The sequence below is a fragment of the Odontesthes bonariensis genome, chromosome 17 (genome assembly GCF_027942865.1).
Source record: "Odontesthes bonariensis isolate fOdoBon6 chromosome 17, fOdoBon6.hap1, whole genome shotgun sequence".
Lineage (NCBI taxonomy): Eukaryota > Metazoa > Chordata > Actinopteri > Atheriniformes > Atherinopsidae > Odontesthes > Odontesthes bonariensis.
In genome coordinates, this window is record NC_134522.1 from 29,386,598 (window position 1) to 29,404,050 (window position 17,453).

Genomic DNA, 17,453 nt, shown 5'->3' on the forward strand with positions numbered 1-17,453 from the left:
GATCTACCTATAGAATAGAATAGAAAAATACTTTATTCATCCCCCAGTGGGGGAAATTCAAATTAGTCAAGTAGCTAAATTTAAAAAAATATATTTACAATGATTGTATATTAGAACAATAATAATAACTAGAAAATTTCTGAAGAAATTTAGAAGGGACCTGCCAAAGTGTGCGTATCGCTCAACCAATCATGGCTGTTGTTTAATGTGCTTCATTGTTCATTATGAAAAGCAATGAGACCTCCAGAAGCTCTTCGTCATCATCAGCTCGTCTTCATCACATTCACAAGCAGCTCTGTGTCTCTGTAGGGTTACATTGAGCTGTCTGCTTCAGCCAATTTTCTCTTCACAACCTGTAGTTTCAAACAGCCCAAAAACAGCTGGCCCACTGATTAATTGTACTGTTGAAACTTCAAAGGACTGGCTGGGCCAATAATAGCCTTGTTTCTATGGTAATTAATCTCCCTCAATTAACTGACAGTTAAGCTGCCCCAGCTGCTGCTACACTAATTATATGAGACTCAGGCTTTTCAGAGCCAAAAAACCTCTACGAACAGATGCTTCCCATTCGGAAACCATAAGAGCTACGGAGAAAATTCTCGCAGAATGAGCGAGGGACGCCTTTGGACTTCAAGATTCCCGCGTTTCAGATCTGTAGCACATTCACAGTGAAAGCACGGATGAGAGAAAGAAGGGCTGCAGGAGCTGCTGAGATTCTGAGAATTGGATGAATTAAAATGGGGATTTGAGGTCTTTGAGCCCCGACATCACTTTGCTTTGAGGGACTCTGAGAGCAAACGGTCAGCCCTAGATGAAATATGAAAACATTTTATGAATCCCAACATGCGTGCCTATATTATGACAGTACATAATGGAATTGGAGCGATATTTGTAGGCGTGAGGGCGATTCGAAAATGAATCTGAAGTCAGAACTCTTGCTCTTCCCACACTCTAATGAAATGGCAGTTGTGCTCTAAAAATTCAAATTTTGCAGATTTTGGCCAAAACTTTGGGTCGCTTGGAGCAGGCACGGCGCCAGGATTTCAGTTTTAGATGGGCCAGACCAATTGTGGGTGGGCCTTAAATAATAATAATAAAAAAATCAAATCACTGTTTAACCTAATAAAAAATGACTGGCAAATATATTGTCATATTATCTGTGATAGATAATCAGAGATATTTTAACAGCTTGCTCTTTAAATATTTTAATGCATTGTGAAAAGTGTCGGTGCGGACGGACCTATCCGCGATCGCTCTCCTTGGTTCTGAGCAAAAAGAGCGCTTTGGAATCTCCATTACACACCTAACATGGCTTTAGTGCATCTCAGACCTGAGGCCTATAGTAAAAATGGTCAGGAATATTTCCCTAAAACATATTTCAGTTCTGCTCGTATAACATGAGGCTGAATATTTCACAACTGTGTTTAATTCTTTTAAATTAGCAATAGGCCTATAGATCAACACTGCCCGACAGTTCAATCCATCGGGCACAGAGAACCTGCGTTCTTTACCTCATCATTCTCCCGGTTGCCACGCAGGGGTACTTCTTGTTTGGCACAAGTGATGAGAACGTCCAGGATGACTTTGATGTGCTGGCGATTCCTTTCTATGATTTCACCCTGTCTGCTATCTGTGTTGTTGAGTTGATGGATGACAGAGCCACGCTCAGACATTGATAGCCGGTAATTGTTCAACTTATCCAGTGCAAACTGGTTTGCTATTTTGGTGCTTTAAACAAGCGTGATTGAGGTGCTTCCAGTCCCGGTATCCAGTCTGGCTAAACTTCTCCTCCCTGCCCCGCTCACCAAAGTGCCGGCACATCTTACAGAAGACTGCATCCTTCCTAATGCTGTACTCAAGAAAATTGTATCTGCTATACCAGTTTGTGGAGAAACTCCTTGCTTTGTCACCTATCACTGTGACTGGTTGAGTTGCTGGCTCATCCACAGAAGACAGATCCACAGTGCTATCATCATCCACTCGCGAGGAGGCAGGAGCAGAGGCACTAGCACCAGCGCTGGTCGCACTAGCCACATTAGCATCCTGGGGTGGCACAGAGGAAGATGTGCTAGCAGGTGTTGTGGATCTCAGCACTCCCTCGTTTTCTGGTTGCAGTGATGACTCCGATACAGTCCGTGTACGTTTAAGGTATCTAAACAATGACTGCTGCGACATTGTTCTACATTGGAAATTATTGTCACACTTGGAGCTATTCTAGCATTACAGCCAACCAACAAGCTACGATCCCAAACTTAACTGTCTTCTGAACTTGCGCAGAAACATCAACGTGACCAGCTTTTTAATATTAAAAAACAAAAAAACATTTAGACTATTTTTGCACAAATTATTACATTATTTGTCGATTTTTAATAATTATTGACAACATTAAAATACATTAAAAGTTTTTTATTTTTCGGAAGAAAAGTTTTGGGTTGGCCAGTTGAAAAGTGGGCGGGCCTATGCCCGTCAGGCCCACCCATAACGCCGTGCCTGGCTTGGAGGCATGCTGTGGGAACACACTTCTGAACACAGCACGGACGTATCTACAAACTGACATTTGAATGGCGTTTCTAGGTTAATGCATGATGACACAGTAACTGCTCAAAATTTTGGGGTTTTTATGATTTTTCCAGGTCATCCCCTGTTTATTCCTAGGGGGGCTTTGGGGGGCTGTTTTTTTGCTTATTACATTGCCATGGTAACTCCAATCTTCAATAAAAGTAATAGCCCGCAAAAAACTCATCTAGCCGGTCGTTTTGATATATATATTGTTGGGATGTGCGGGCCCTATATAAATCTATAAAGAGACACGTTTTCAATGTTAAATCCCATAGACTTTTGCCAACGGAATAGTAATAGGTGCCTTGCCATGCATTTCCTATGCAATGGTATGGCAGGCCCCAATAATTAAAGCTGCAAGCAGCCTTGAGCGGGACCGAGCCTGTGCACAGGTTGGGGCACGCTCTGGACGCCGTAGTCGCACAGCTCTGCCCACACGCACAATACCCTCTGCATACGTATGAGCACATAATAACCCTAATGCGGAGGTCTTTTGAAATTTTCTAGGGGATGCCAATGAGCCTTTTTGCTCCGCCCACACATGATACCCTGTGAATCAACAATCTTCATGAAGCTCTCCATAAAGATATTTAAGGAGGCCTCAGGCTCCTCAGCAGCATACACATCAGTCCAGTCAATATCACGAACATCAGCCAAAAAACTTTGAGGAATGAATTTCTTGAACGTCGTTTTATGTTCTGTCTTTATGGAGAGCTTCATGAAGATTGTTGATAAGCATGCCCCCATGAGAAAGTGTATTGTAAAAGCGAGACCAGCTCCATAATCTATCTAGAAAAGTAAAATCTAAGGTCAATACCTTAGATTTAGGAATTTTTGTTTTCCTGGTAATTGCTAAAATATTATGGTCATTAAAACCCACAGAATGAGAAACTGGTTTAGTGCAGCATTCAGGAATATTTGTGTAAATATGGTCGATGTATCTGGCAGAAATATGGCCAGCACTGTGGCCAGTAAAGACTCTGGTTGGTTGAGATCATCATGCCGTAAAGTTATTTCGGATTTATATGCCACCCCCATGATTATCCCTGTCCCTTCTAAAAAATATTATAACCAATCAATGGAAATCTCTGTGTCAAGAACAGTAGCATCCAGATGGGTCTCCGATACAGCCAAGATATAAATGGGGTTTTCTGTGATCAAATAGTTAAGTTCATGTACCTTATTTCTGTTGCTACAGACATTCAAATGGGCCATAACAAGACCATTTGAAACAGGAAGGCTTACTGTCCATAAATAAAAAAAATAAAAAACGTAGTTCAGTTCAGTCTATATGAGCTCAAGTTAAGAAGACCAGATGACTAGTCTGTAGCTCCAGTTCCTGGCAGTTGGTGCCTTTCTGATCCTTATACTTTTGGAAAGGGGGATGGACAATAAGCTTGTCATGTGGATGTAGACTATGTCACCTCGTTCTCTAGCAGCTTTCATGGCTGGAATGAGTTCCCTACGCTTTTGCCTGACAGCTTCAGTGTAGTCCTCATTCACATAGAAGTTGGTGCCTTTCAGATCCTTAGCCTTTCCCAGAACAGCCATTTTATCTTTGTATCTGAGGAATTTGATCATGATAGGCCTCGTTCTCTCTCCAGAATATCCGGTTTGGTTGCCTATGTGCACGTTCAAGCACCATCTGACTAATGTCCAGGTGAAGTGTCTTCATTGATCACACACCTGACTTTGTCCTCAGTCTCCTTCCAGCTTTCAGGAATGCCATCCACGACAAGATTATTCCTTCTTGTTTGACCCTCCAAGTAGTTCACTTTCTCAGGCATCTCAGCCAATTTTCTCCTGCATTGTTTTGGTTTCAGCACAAGCAATTGTTCTCTCTGACTCTATTTTCAATTTTTTTATTTGTTAGATCATCAATGTCCTTCTGGTTGAATTGCAGGCTGCTTATCAGCTCTTGCCTCCCTGGTCAATTTGTCAATCCAAGTGTCAACATTCTTCACAAGTAATTCCTTAACAGTCTTGAAATTGCTTTCTTGCTGCTGTAGAAGTTGCATGAACAGATCCCTTTGTTGACTCTCGTACCTGTGAGAACAACATCAATTCCTCTCCATTACTTTGGTTGCTGCTTTGGTCCTTCTTCGATGGTATGGTGTTCTGAGATTCTCTGCTAGAAAATCCTCAGGCTTCAGCAGATGAAGCAGGCCGAGATAGTATCCACCAAAAATCTCAAAGTATGAAGATGGATGGTCTTACCAAGTGCCGCAGTAAAGTCCACAAGCCTCTTTCTTACCTTGCCATTGAAGGACTCCACAAGGTCCCTGTACTCCTTCTCCTGTCCACTGTGCACACATGCCACGACAGCCGTATCATCAGAATACTTTTGTATGTGGTAGGACTCCTAGTTGTACCTGAAGTCCAATGTGTACAGGGTGAAAAGAAAAGGAGCCAAAACAGTAACCTGTGGAGCCCCAATACTGCATTACAGTGTTCCAAAAACACATCTCCCCATCCTGACATACTGTGATCTGGCAGTCATAGGGACAAAGTCCAGAAATTGTCTTGTTGGTGCTTGGCAACCAACCTGGCTCTAAACACCAACAAACTTAGAGACAGTTTTTCTCACAAGGCATCACTACGCTGAACACACACAAACACACACTATCACCCTACAAGTACAATGTGCAATAACCGAAGTTACAGAAGGTAATATAAGGAAATAAAACATGGAAAAAAGAGAGCAAATATAACAATAACAATATAATGTGATATATGATCTCTCCTGTTAGTTCTCATCAGAACTTTGGCTTCAGCATTTTGGATCAGCAGAGGGATTTTCAGAGAATTTGTGGTACAGCCCAATAATAAAGAATTACAGTAGTCCAATCTTGAAGTAACAATATTGTTTTTCTGCATCACTCTTAGACAGGATGTTCCTAATTTCTGCAATATTGCGAAGGTGAAAGGAGATAGTCCTAGAAGCCTGTTTCATATGTGCGTCAAATGATGAATTCTGGTCAAAATAACTCAGAGGTTCCTCACTGTACGAGTAGAAGCCAAGGAAATACCATCTAGAATATATCGACATAGTTTCTTCCTGAAGCACTCAGGTCCAAAGATAACGACTTCAGTTTTGTCTGAATTTAGAATCAGACAGTTCTGAGTCATCCAGATCTTTATGTCTTTAAGACATGCTTGTAGTCTGACCAACCTATTGGTTTCATCTGGTTTCATAGATAAGTACAACTGAGTATCATCAACATAGCAATGAGAATTTATGTTATGCTGTTTAATAATGTTACCTAATGGAAGCATGTATAAAGTGAAAATAATTGGTCCAAGCACAGAACCCTGTGGAACTCCCTGATATACTCTGGTGTGCGAGGAGGATTCTTTGTTTACAAGAGCAAACTGGAATCTATCAGATAAATATGACTTAAACCATCCTAATGTCCCAATAACATATTGAAGTCGCTATAATACAATGCTGTGATCGATCATTGGTAACTTTAACCAGTGCTCTTTCTGTGCTATGATGTGCTCTGAATCCCGACTGAAACTGTTTAAACAGATTATTTCTGTGTAAATGAGCACAAAGCTGAGCTGCAACTATTTTTTCAAGAACTTTAGACATAAAAGGGAGATTGGATATACGTCGATAATTGGCAAACACCTCTGAATCAACAGTAGTTTTTTTAAGTCAAGTTTTAATTACAGCAACCTTAAAAGTCTGAGGTACATATCCTGTCAACAAAAACAGATTGATCAAATCCAATATGAACGTGTTGATTAAGGGGAAATCCTTGTTGAAAAGTCTGGTTGGGATTGGGTGTAAAATACACGTTGAGGGTTTGGAAAAGACTATTGCTGTTGTTAGCTCAGAGAGTTTGACTGGACAAAAACAGTCTGAATACAAATCAGGTTCTAAAGATACTTCTAAAGGTGCTGTACTTGATGATACATTAGTGATAATGGTCAGAAGGATTCCATGAATCTTCTCTCTTATAGAAACAATTTTATTGGTAAAAAAAGCTGCTGAAATCATCATTGCCTAGAGTTAAAGAAATACATGGCTCAACAGAGCTCAGACTCTTCATCAATCTGGTTACTTTCTTCTGCTGAAAAGAAAACCCACAATCACAGACACACACTCATTCAGACACAAAGACACATTCACGCAGATACAAAAACGCACACTCACACTAAGAACATGGATGGATGGTAACTTTTTTCCTTTGATATTGGAATGATAGTCAACAAAGGTGTTCTCACTGTTGTTATATATTGTATATTATACAGAATTGTGCTGTTTTCATTTACAAACTGCAAAATTAAATCTAATATCTGAGGACATAGAACAACCAAAGACGCAATGACCTGCAATCTCAAACTTGAAATCAAATGTAAATTAATCTTATTGTGTCTTCGTTTTTGTCTGTTCTTTTTAACAGTGGAGTCCAGCTGTCCCAGTCTTCTGGCACCTGATAACACTCTGGAACGATCGTTCTTCATTCGGATGAAGTCTACACTTACAAAAAGAGGGGTACACATCAAGTCCTCAGGATATAAAGTGAGAATTATACCTCAGAGAAAACTACATCACACACCATCTCACCACAATAGTCTACATTTCTTTTGAAAATTAAACTGATACTTAGTTTTGTTGAACAAGTTGAAACATCAGTTTGAGTGCTACACATGCAAATAATTTGAGTTTGTTTTTTTGAGAATTTCTCAAAAAATCTGTATATGAAATATTATTAGTTCTGATCAAAAGTCTAGCACTTTTTAAAATGCCAGAGAATGGCATAATTACCTTCCAAAAATCCAACAGTATTTAAAGGCAGACTTGTTATTGAGTTTGGAGTCAGGTTTTAAAAGGGTTTTTGAAGGTTTTCATTTGATATATATATATATATAGGTTGTGAACTTTTTACATATCAGTGAAAGTAACTGCCGGGACAACTTTGATCATTTTTTTGGTGGCACTAGAGAGACTTTTCTTTATACCTGAACCTCAAATCTGCATAGGGGCTCCTTTCCCCACACATGCTTCAAGATACCTGAATTTCTAATCATCTTTCACCTGGTAAACCTTCTGTTACATGGTGAATCAATATTTGTCACTATTTGTCAAGCATTTGGCAAAAAAGTCACAACTTTTAACATAAACATCACTAAGGTCTTAAGCACGTAATGACCAAGTTTAAGATGGCTCAGGTAAATATCCTAGATGCAATTAAACATGCATTCCTCTACTACTTCCTGTTACCACTGTGATTACAATTGAATATAGGCATTTAAACCTTTTAGGTCTAAACAGCAATCATGATGGCCAGCCCCATTCGAATCACGTACGTGTCAGTTATAACAACTCAGGATATACAGACACGTTTACCTTCAGTATTCCTGGTTACCAGGGTGTTATTAGGTTTGCTATGTACAGTCTGTCCCACAGTGAGAACTGATTACACAGAGGCTTATGCAGCGGGGCTGAATATCTTCCTGAACACCGACAGTAGTCCTACTGAATGATGTGTTGTTGTTTTTTTTACCTTAAAAAGGCCTGGAACTAGGCTGATTACACACAACAATCATGTGTACTTAATTGTCTGGCCAGGTACAACATTTGCTTTAGTAACACATTTAAATGTTCACTTTCAAAAAATGATGAAGGCTTATACGACTGTCAGAACTGAAATTGAATTAAATCAAAATTCAATTGAAAATACTTAATTCCCAAGGGGAAATGACAATAATGCACACTAAAGCCTGATTCTTACTCGGCGCAACCTCGCTTTGACCCATTCTTACTAGCTGGTCGCAAATGGCGCAAACGGTCTCGTGACCCAAAATTCCGCCACGCCCCCCGTCGCAAGCTAAAAGATCCTCGCGTGTCGCAAGGTCACGCACACAACTTTTTTTCTGACTTCGCGCGAGCTCAACCGGAAACAGCTGACCAAGAGAAAGGAAACATGAACACTGCAGAGACCGCGGTGACCGAGAGGGTGCGCCTCTACAAACATCTGTACGACACGTCTATGAAGTTACACTGGGACAACGTTGTCCCAAAGGACAATGTTTGACAACGTTTGACAAAGTTCGTCTTGTTGCAAAGGACGAACATTCCACCTTCTCTTCTGTTTTTGCCGCAGCCGCTTAGCTCTGAGATACATATACAGTTCTACACCCAGAGTAAATTGATTCCGCATCAGATGTGCCAGCCTCTGCTGACGTGACACCACAGGTGGCATTGTGTATGCTTTCTTCGTATGCTTTTCAGCTTGTTTCCTCAACAGTGACGCCCGCTGGTCTGGAGAGAACTGCAAATGTGACGCATACTCGACGCAAACTGCGCTTATGAGCTGAAGGAACTGTGAAGGGGCTGGCGCTTTCGATGACGTCATTAATGGTTCTCGAGCCAGAACAGTTGCGCGGTTGCGCCGAGTAAGAATCAGGCTTAAGTGAAATTCAAACATTTACAGATTGATTTGCAAACGTTAAACAGGGTTCACATATTTGTGATCACTTACTGTCAGTTTGGGGGGCATATGAATTTTGGGACTTGTGTAGAAGTCATTTTTGAATAATTTTGAGTTTGTCTGCTGAGAAATTTCACAGAGACATTTACAGAGGACATTGTCACAAAATAAACAGACTTCTTACCAGGTAAGGTTACCATTCTGGAAAAGCTAGCACTAGGCAAAGCTATAAGGGACGTGGGTTCTCCAGCTCCTGACCAATCAGTGTCTTTAGAATGTCTGCACTGAGCATAGTGGGATAGCACTGTTAGTCAATATGCAGCGAGTAAAATTCCCCAACCCAGTGAAGTTGATCCTGCCAGGTCCCTGTAATCCCCAGTAGATCATTAAAGCAGTGTGATGAAAGTTTAATGTAACAAAAGGGAATATTGAATAATGACAGGCTAACCTAGCCAGACAATTAATGTTAGCGTAATGGATCATTTTCATTCAGTCCATGTTTGTAGTGCTAGTAAATGGTCTGGAGGCACCATTTCTGTCTACTACATCAACATTACTTAAAAAATATATTGTGTACATTTTTGTTTTGTGGTGTAGTATATTATTTTAAGAGGTCACATTTCAATGTTTAAATTTAAATTTGCCGTGCCACCTTACAGCCAGGTTAATGTCAAAAACATAGAGACAAAATGGCAGAAAATGCATTTTGTCTGGAATATGACAAATCATCACAAGTTTGCTAATATTTATGCATTTTTTACAAATAAAAATTCAGATTTGTAGATCGTGAAATAGTTGTGGATCATGCAGCGCATTTGTGGATTTTCTTTTGTTGGTTACAAATTACAGATCCAACTTGCCACCACAAACACAAGAGTTAGATTTTGCAAATTGCCACTGGCAGCGAAATTTACAATAACATGTACATTTGAACAAAAACGTGTTGTGTTTTTGTAAATTTGTCTATATGCTATTTGCACCCTATTTTATAAGCTACATTGCTATGCTCTTGTTCCATATTTACCTGTACTTTCATGCTTTTGTAGTTTAGCTTTTAATGTTTAAAGCTGCAGTCTGCAAGATTTGTTGTTGTCATACGTAAAGTCCTACTTTTTGGCATTTTAAGAGTTTACATGATCTATCAGAACGCTTGAAGTTGAAAACGGTGACCTCCATAGTCGCAAAATGCAAGAAATGCTTATTTTTTAACCGAAAACTAAAAAGTTATTCAACTTCCTGTCCCGCCCCTTCAAAACACATGAGAACTCGTGCACGTCTACGTGCACGCCAGATGCGCCTACACGACTCCTCATTCATCAACTCACCTGTCATTTGCGATCATGGAAGACACAGTAAGTAGACTAGCCCGTAATGAAGTTCAATAGTCTAGATAAATAAGCGTGGGGACGAGCCTACCTTGTATCGCGCGTGCACAATCGGTGATTGACAGGCAGCAGAGCCCAGCTCGTAACCTGATTGGTTACCTTTTACCGGTCCGGTCTGCAATTTTGTAAACAAACCTGCTGGCTTTGGAGGGACCTAGCGGGACATATAGGGGACCTAGAGAACTCTTTTTTTTTGTATTGGGGTATTTAATGTACTACTTTCAGAATCCCCGGACAGTTCCAGGCATTATGCTTGAAAAAGAGTTGCAGACTGCAGCTTTAACTGTGCATCTCACTGCCAGAGATTTCGGAAAATGATCCAGTTTGGCATATTTGGCTTGCTAGATACATTTAATTTACTTGAAGGACTGCAATGCTTATATCAATCTAAGTTAACTTAACATAAATTTATAGATAATTTAATTCAGTAGCTAACATGCAATGATACTTGTTTGAACGAAATATTGGAAACACGATTCCTTGTTTCTAGTATTGCCCGAGACTGGCGATAGATTAAGAGATTAAGATTAAGATCAGATTTATTGTCATGTACATGCAGGAAATACATGCAATTGCTCCTCCACATTTAACCCATCCAGTTTGGCACCTGTTGAACACACACATGCACATGTGCAGGGTCACACACTCATGGACACAGATGCCATACACTCGAGCGGTGGGCAGCCATTCATAGCGCCCGGGGAGCATGGGGGTACAGTGCCTTGCTCAAGGGCATCTCGTCCGTGGCAAGGAAATGGACTGCCACCCCTCCAGCTGTCAGTTCACCAATCTTTTGAGTGGCGAGAGTGGGAATCGAGCAGCAGACAGTTATTGGATGACCCACTCTAACCACTGTGCCACGGCCGCCCAAAGTAAATCCACACCTGTGCTTCAATATTTAAATAACAAAGCCAGCATATATTGTCCTTTTTCCTAGTTTTTGGTAAAACATTTATTTATTTTTTGGGGCTTTTTATGCCTTTAATGATAGGACAGTTGGAGAGAGACAGGAAGCAGGGGGCAGAGAGAGAGGGGGAAGACGTGCAGCAAAGGGCTGTCCGGTGCAGGACTTGAACTTGGGCCAGGTGCAGCGAGGACTGTAGCCTCTGTACATGGGGCGGCTGCTTAACCCACTACGCCACCGACCGCCCTGGCTTTTATGCCTTTAATTGATAGGACAGTTAAGAGAGACAGGAAGCAGAGAGAAGGGGAACGACATGCAGCAAAGGGCCGTCCGATGCGGGACTCGAACCGGGGCCAGGTGCAGTGAGGACTATACCATCTTGTACATGGGGCGCCTGCTGTACCCACTATGCCACTGACCACCCCACACATTTATTTTTCAAGAACAAAACAGAAAAAACCAACCTCATTCTAAATTCTGTTTATTTTACAAACACCTAATAGAACCAGACTGAGGGCCATTTGAATAGAATTTCAAATGTTTTTGTAACATACAGAATCAGTAATAGTTATTAAGAATTACTAATTGTGAAACAGTCATTGTCAGTTATTGCTGTGGGTATATATGACCTCCTTCACCTTGCAACAAAGCTGAAGAAGCCTCTTTTTGAACACACTTTTTTTTTTTATATCACAATGTTTTTAATTCTTTTGAGCAGCTTTTGCAGCATTCCTCTATGCATAATTTACTTCAGGGTCTCCATAGCAGTCTCCAGTAAGAACCATCCTTCTTTATCAGTTTGTCCAGTTTTTTTGCGTCACTGGCTCTGATATTGCAGCCCCATCAGATGGCTGTAAAACCGATTGCAGTCTCCAACTCAGACTAATGGAAGACATGTAAAGGACTCCACTGAATGACCTCTCTCTTGAGGATGCAGTGGATATATAAACTGTATATAATAGGCTATATGACAGTATATCCAGTACTTTTATGACATGGGATGTTAGGGCAAGTGGTCTGCGACTGAAGGCAGATGGATGAGATTTGTTTTAGGTACTGGAACAAGGCAAGATGTCCTCCACAGCATTGTAACTTTCTCCGGACTCAGGCTAAGGTTGAAGAAGTGCTTTTGAATTCCTCATAGCTTGTCCGCACAGGCCTTCAAGACCCTGGGACTGATACCATCTGGACCTGCAGCCTTGTTTCGGTTTGGTCTCTCCAGCTGGTTCTTCTCCTGACTGCTGGAGACACATAAGCTGTAGGGGGAGGCAGAGTTAGTCTTAGTATATTCTGATGTGGTAGGAGATGTTAATGATGCTGTGGTCAGATCCATGACTGAGGTGCAGGGTGACATTAGGGAGGTGTGACACAGAAACACAGATACCTCGCACCATCCCTGTGGATGCATGTATGGTGTGAGGTATCTGTGTTGCTGGGAGCAGATGAAGAGCATGCTGAGTGTTGATCTGAGCTGTATCTATTGAAAAACATGTTCAACCTGTGGTCAGGCTTCCATCAGTCTGCTCATCTTTCATCTTAAAGTTTATTATCTTTTTCATCCTTGATCATACATCTCTCATATTGTTGTGTTGTAGTTTACTTTCTAGCTTTTTTCTGTGTGCCTCCTTGCTATAGCTAGCTATGCTAACTTTGCATAGAATAAATCCACATTTCTGTTTTTCCTCTTGAGCAATTGACAAATTGTTAAAAAGTTGGAAGTTTAGAAGACTGGGAGACATGGTTTAAATTAACGAGTTGGAATGTTGTGTTTGTAGCCTGGCAAACATTTATGATGTTTATGATGTCACAGACAGTGACGTCAGCGGCTCCAGGCAGTATATAGAAGTTTGACATCCCAGGTAGAGGTCTTCTCCTTCACAGTGGCTTGTCCATGATAACACTATCTGCCACTGTGATACCTCCGTTTACCTCTGCTGCAATGTCTCTTTCATCCCCTATCGTCTTAAAATGGGATAGAGAGACATCAGGCGCAATCCCACTGTAGGAACCTTTTGCAGTTCATATAACCTTTTCAGGAATAGGGACGTTTTTTTCCCATATTCGGACATACAGGAACTAGGGACCACGGCCCTCAGTTCCTATAACCATTTTATCTCCTTTTCCGAGGCAGGGTCTTTTCTGGGTTCTATAGGAACACATATGACGTAGGTGTTTGGTGGTTGGTAGCTACGCCCCTTGTAAGATTTCCGCTTCTTCATGTTCCTAATCTGCTCAACGTAAACAGTAGAATAACGGCTGAAAAGTTTACTCATATGACATGGACACAACCGTGTGTTTTTTTTTTTTAAAAACCCTTGTCCTGTCCAGCATTCTGGCAGCAAAACTGTAATCTGAATACCCTTTATGCCAAACACATTTGCTATGCCAAGGGAAGCTTTATGAATGTAAAACTCCCCTTGATGCCCATCAACTCCTTATTTATTTATTTATATTTGTTACAATACTTAACATGTGATAGTGCCGAACCTGGCAACCCGAAGGCACCCACCCGCCCCACGCCAGACGGCCCCTACAAATAAAGAAAAGAACAAAAAAACAAACAGACCACTTAGTTACTCCAGTCACAGCAGCCCGGGCCTGAGACCCACCATCACCCAGGCCCACCCAAGCTGCCCCCAACAAGGGAAAAGCACCGCCACACCCCACCGCACGCCACCACACCCTAACAAAGAAAAACCTGCAGACACATCAGAGATCCCAACCAGCAACCAGCCCGACACCAGGACCCGAACCACCCACCTTCACCGCGGCATACCCAGGGCAACCCAGACCCCCCAGGCACAGGCAGGGCACCCCCGGGGCGCAAGACAGCACCCAGACACCAGGCCCCAGGCCCAGCACTACAACCCATGCCAGAGCGGCGCGGCCACCTGACCCAGAGCCAGTGGCCACCACCCCATGGCCCCAAAGCTGTCTCGCAGTGTAGGGCTAATCAGCAGGGACCATAGAGAATAAAATTCAGCCAATTGATCTTTTGAGGAGGCAGACATTGTGTCCATGCCAATATAATCTAAAAGAACATTTCTAAACTGGTTAATACAGAGATTGTTCTTTGCTTTCCAGTTCATGAGAATAGTTTTCTTTGCGATACATAGCACTGTGAGGACTACTTTTTATTTAATTAGTTAAACTTACACGTCGTCTCCTTTGTCTGCGTCGCTCTGCTCTCCTTCCTTCCTTCATGAAACGAAGAAGTATCGCCTGCGCTTGATCCTGACTCTCTCTGTCAGCTCTTCCAGCCTCGATGTTAGACGCCCGATGTGATCGTCCATGATTAATATCACAGTCATGCAGACCATGAACACGGTGGCCTCCCCGCTCTCCATATTAGCTTCTTGGTGGTGTTTTTTTCTTCTCTCCTATCATTTTGCGGGTTTTGTTTTGTTTTGTTTTGTTATTGAGTGTGCCGAAAAACCAACACGTCACTGTCGCAGATGGTTGCATCGCATCAGTCCCTATCAAGGTCTCGACTTGCGTGCGAATGCAAAATGAAACAGTTCCCCTGTGGAAGGGCAGATATGAGAACGAAATGAGAGGTGGACTGTTCTTAGAACTACTCTGTCCGAATGCGGAATAAGTGCCGCAACAGCCATGTCTGCAGGGAAGCACTTAATACTGCTTTCTTATTACTCATGCTGTGTCCTCCTGAGCACTCCAAGTTTGTCCATTTTTTTTTCTGGCAATCTGACTTACCCATCGGTATCAAAGAAATGACTGGCCTGAACTTCTTCTGCCTGACATCCATGGTGTTTCCTCTTCAAATCATAGGGGAATTGTGTTCTTTTTAGGGGCTTTAGTGGGCATTTGGAAAGCTCAATCAGCTTTCTCCATTTATAAACAACTCTTGTTATGGCATGGCAACCCATAACAGATGCTGAATAATGTCAGAGGGAGTGCTGTTTAGCTCAACTGGTTGAGCATACATCCCATGTAAAGACACTGTAGTTCCTTGGTGCAGCGAGCCCAGATTTGAGTCCCAGCCAGGGGCCCTTTGGTGCATGTCTTACCCCACTCTCTCTGCTCCCTTTCCTGTCTACCCTGTCTAAGAAAAACAAGAAAAATCCACTCTCAAAAACACTAATGCAGAAAAAATAGCTTATTACAAATATAAAAAGAAATAAACACAATATGATTGGAGCTACCACAACTTTCTGTCACTTTGGTACTGTGCATTCTGAAAAATTAGCTATTGATTTATCTGGTTTTTGCAAGGAATATTTGTAATTCCGATTAAGTACCTCAAGCTCCAGACCCACTACCATACGCTCTGACCTTGATCTATTGTGTATTTCCCTTCAGGTTATCCATGTCACAGGGCGTCTCCGGATCAGAATGGCTCTGACCCACAACCGCTCAGTCCCTAATCAGATCATGGGAATGGTGGTGGTTGCTCATGCCCTCCCACCACCTACAATTAACGAGGTTCGCATCGACTGTCAAATGTTTGTCACCAGAGTCAACATGGACCTCAAGATTGCCTACTGTGAAAACAGGTAAAGTACTGAAAAAAGAAAGTTGTTTCCTTTGGATGTTGTCTGGACTCAGCTTTAGAAATAAAGTGAGAAGCTTGCACATTTGGAGGGAGCCACAAAAAGTCGGCTAAGGGATGCCTCCCAGTATTCCTCTTGGTTTTCTGGCTTGTGCAATTGTAACGGATGAGACCCGTGGCTTATCTAGAGCTCAGCTTAAACTTGATAATATAAGAAGTCAAAATAAAAACAAAAGCACATTTTTATCTATTTAATTTATATTTCCTTATTATTTTATTTCTGTACACATTCATTCAATAATTCCTATTTAATTTTCCTCATTTATCTTCTTTTCTTTTAATTTTTCATACTGTTTTTGGCACTCCTTTCGTTTTTATAAGTATCAGACAGGTGCTGCTAAACAAATGCACTCAACTGGTCATTAGCAAATGGTACCATATTTATAAGGTTTTCACAGTTTGTATGTCTAGAATATATATGTGTGCGTTAACACTGCCAATGGAAAATATATTAGTAATTATCTCAGAGAGGCAATTGTTGCTGCCACAAATATGGGAAAGGATAAAAAAGTATTTTTGTAGTTTTCTCCCCAAGAGGGGATGTCCAAGTAAGTTCAGCCCAAGGTCAGACGATGTATCAACAAAGTTCTGGAAACCAAGATTAGAATAAGGCGGGACTTACGGCTTGTTTGTGAGGGTTGCCAGAATCAAACTGTTTTTCTATAGATAATATGCCAGCACAGCTTAGGTTTGCAAAGAAGCTTCTAAACAAACCACAATAAACAAGAACATTGGGCCTCATGCAAGAACATTTTCGTATTTTTATTCTAAATTTCTCGCACTTTTTCAGAAAGGTCTCGTGCCAACACGCCACGTCAGATTCAACAAACGCTCTTAACTTCAGAAAAAGTGTGTAAACGACCTGCGTAAAAGATGAATGCCAACTGTGCGTAGTTAAGTGCACGTGCATGAGGATAGTAAATTTACATACTCCACGCCCAAAATAATACCATATAAGGCTACGCTTCCTCTCTCCTGTGCCAGGAAGTGTTGAGTGTTGAGTCATGAGAATGGCATCAAGGCGCAAAAAGAACAACTTTACGGACTCTGAGATTGAAGTTCTGCTTTCAGAGATCCAAAAAGGAAAATCTGTCATTTTTAGCAGTGTCAGCAGTGGAATTACGGGACCTGCTAAAGCGAAGAAATGGGAAGTAATTACGAGTGCTGTTTATTGTCACCTATAGTTCGCAATGTCACCGAAATAAAGAAGAAATGGTTTGACATGAAAATGGCATAATAAAAAAAAAGTCTCACCATGGCCAGGCGCTCGATGACTGCAACTAAAGCTTATGCAATCAGTTGTTGTCTCATCATGATGGCACTTTGATCAGAATAATCTGGCATGCCTTCTCTGGGCTATAGAGCAGTTTGCCCTCCGCTGTATCGAGACACACCCACCTGGCCTTCAGCTCACTAGTGTGCTCCACAATGGCATGGGTGCTTTGATGCGTATATGTGTGCAGTCTATTGCTACGATTATGTTTGGCAGTCCAGCCAAGGCATGAAAGTCCCTCTCAACCTTCATCTTGTGTTAGGGTCGACACCAACCCATTTTTGGTTTTAAATGCATAAAAAAAAACACGTACATTTTT

General features: G+C 41.5%; 1 protein-coding gene across 2 annotated transcripts in view; it reads left to right on the forward strand.

Annotated features, from left to right (window-relative positions):
- The window catches only part of npas3 (neuronal PAS domain protein 3), a 424,371-nt gene that overhangs the window by 335,176 nt on the left and 71,742 nt on the right, over positions 1–17,453 (forward strand). For both annotated transcript variants that reach the window (XM_075448043.1, XM_075448044.1), the window contains exons 7-8: positions 6,972–7,090; positions 15,612–15,805. In XM_075448043.1, the coding sequence (XP_075304158.1) occupies positions 6,972–7,090; positions 15,612–15,805 (313 nt within the window). The remainder of the gene's footprint in view (positions 1–6,971; positions 7,091–15,611; positions 15,806–17,453) is intronic.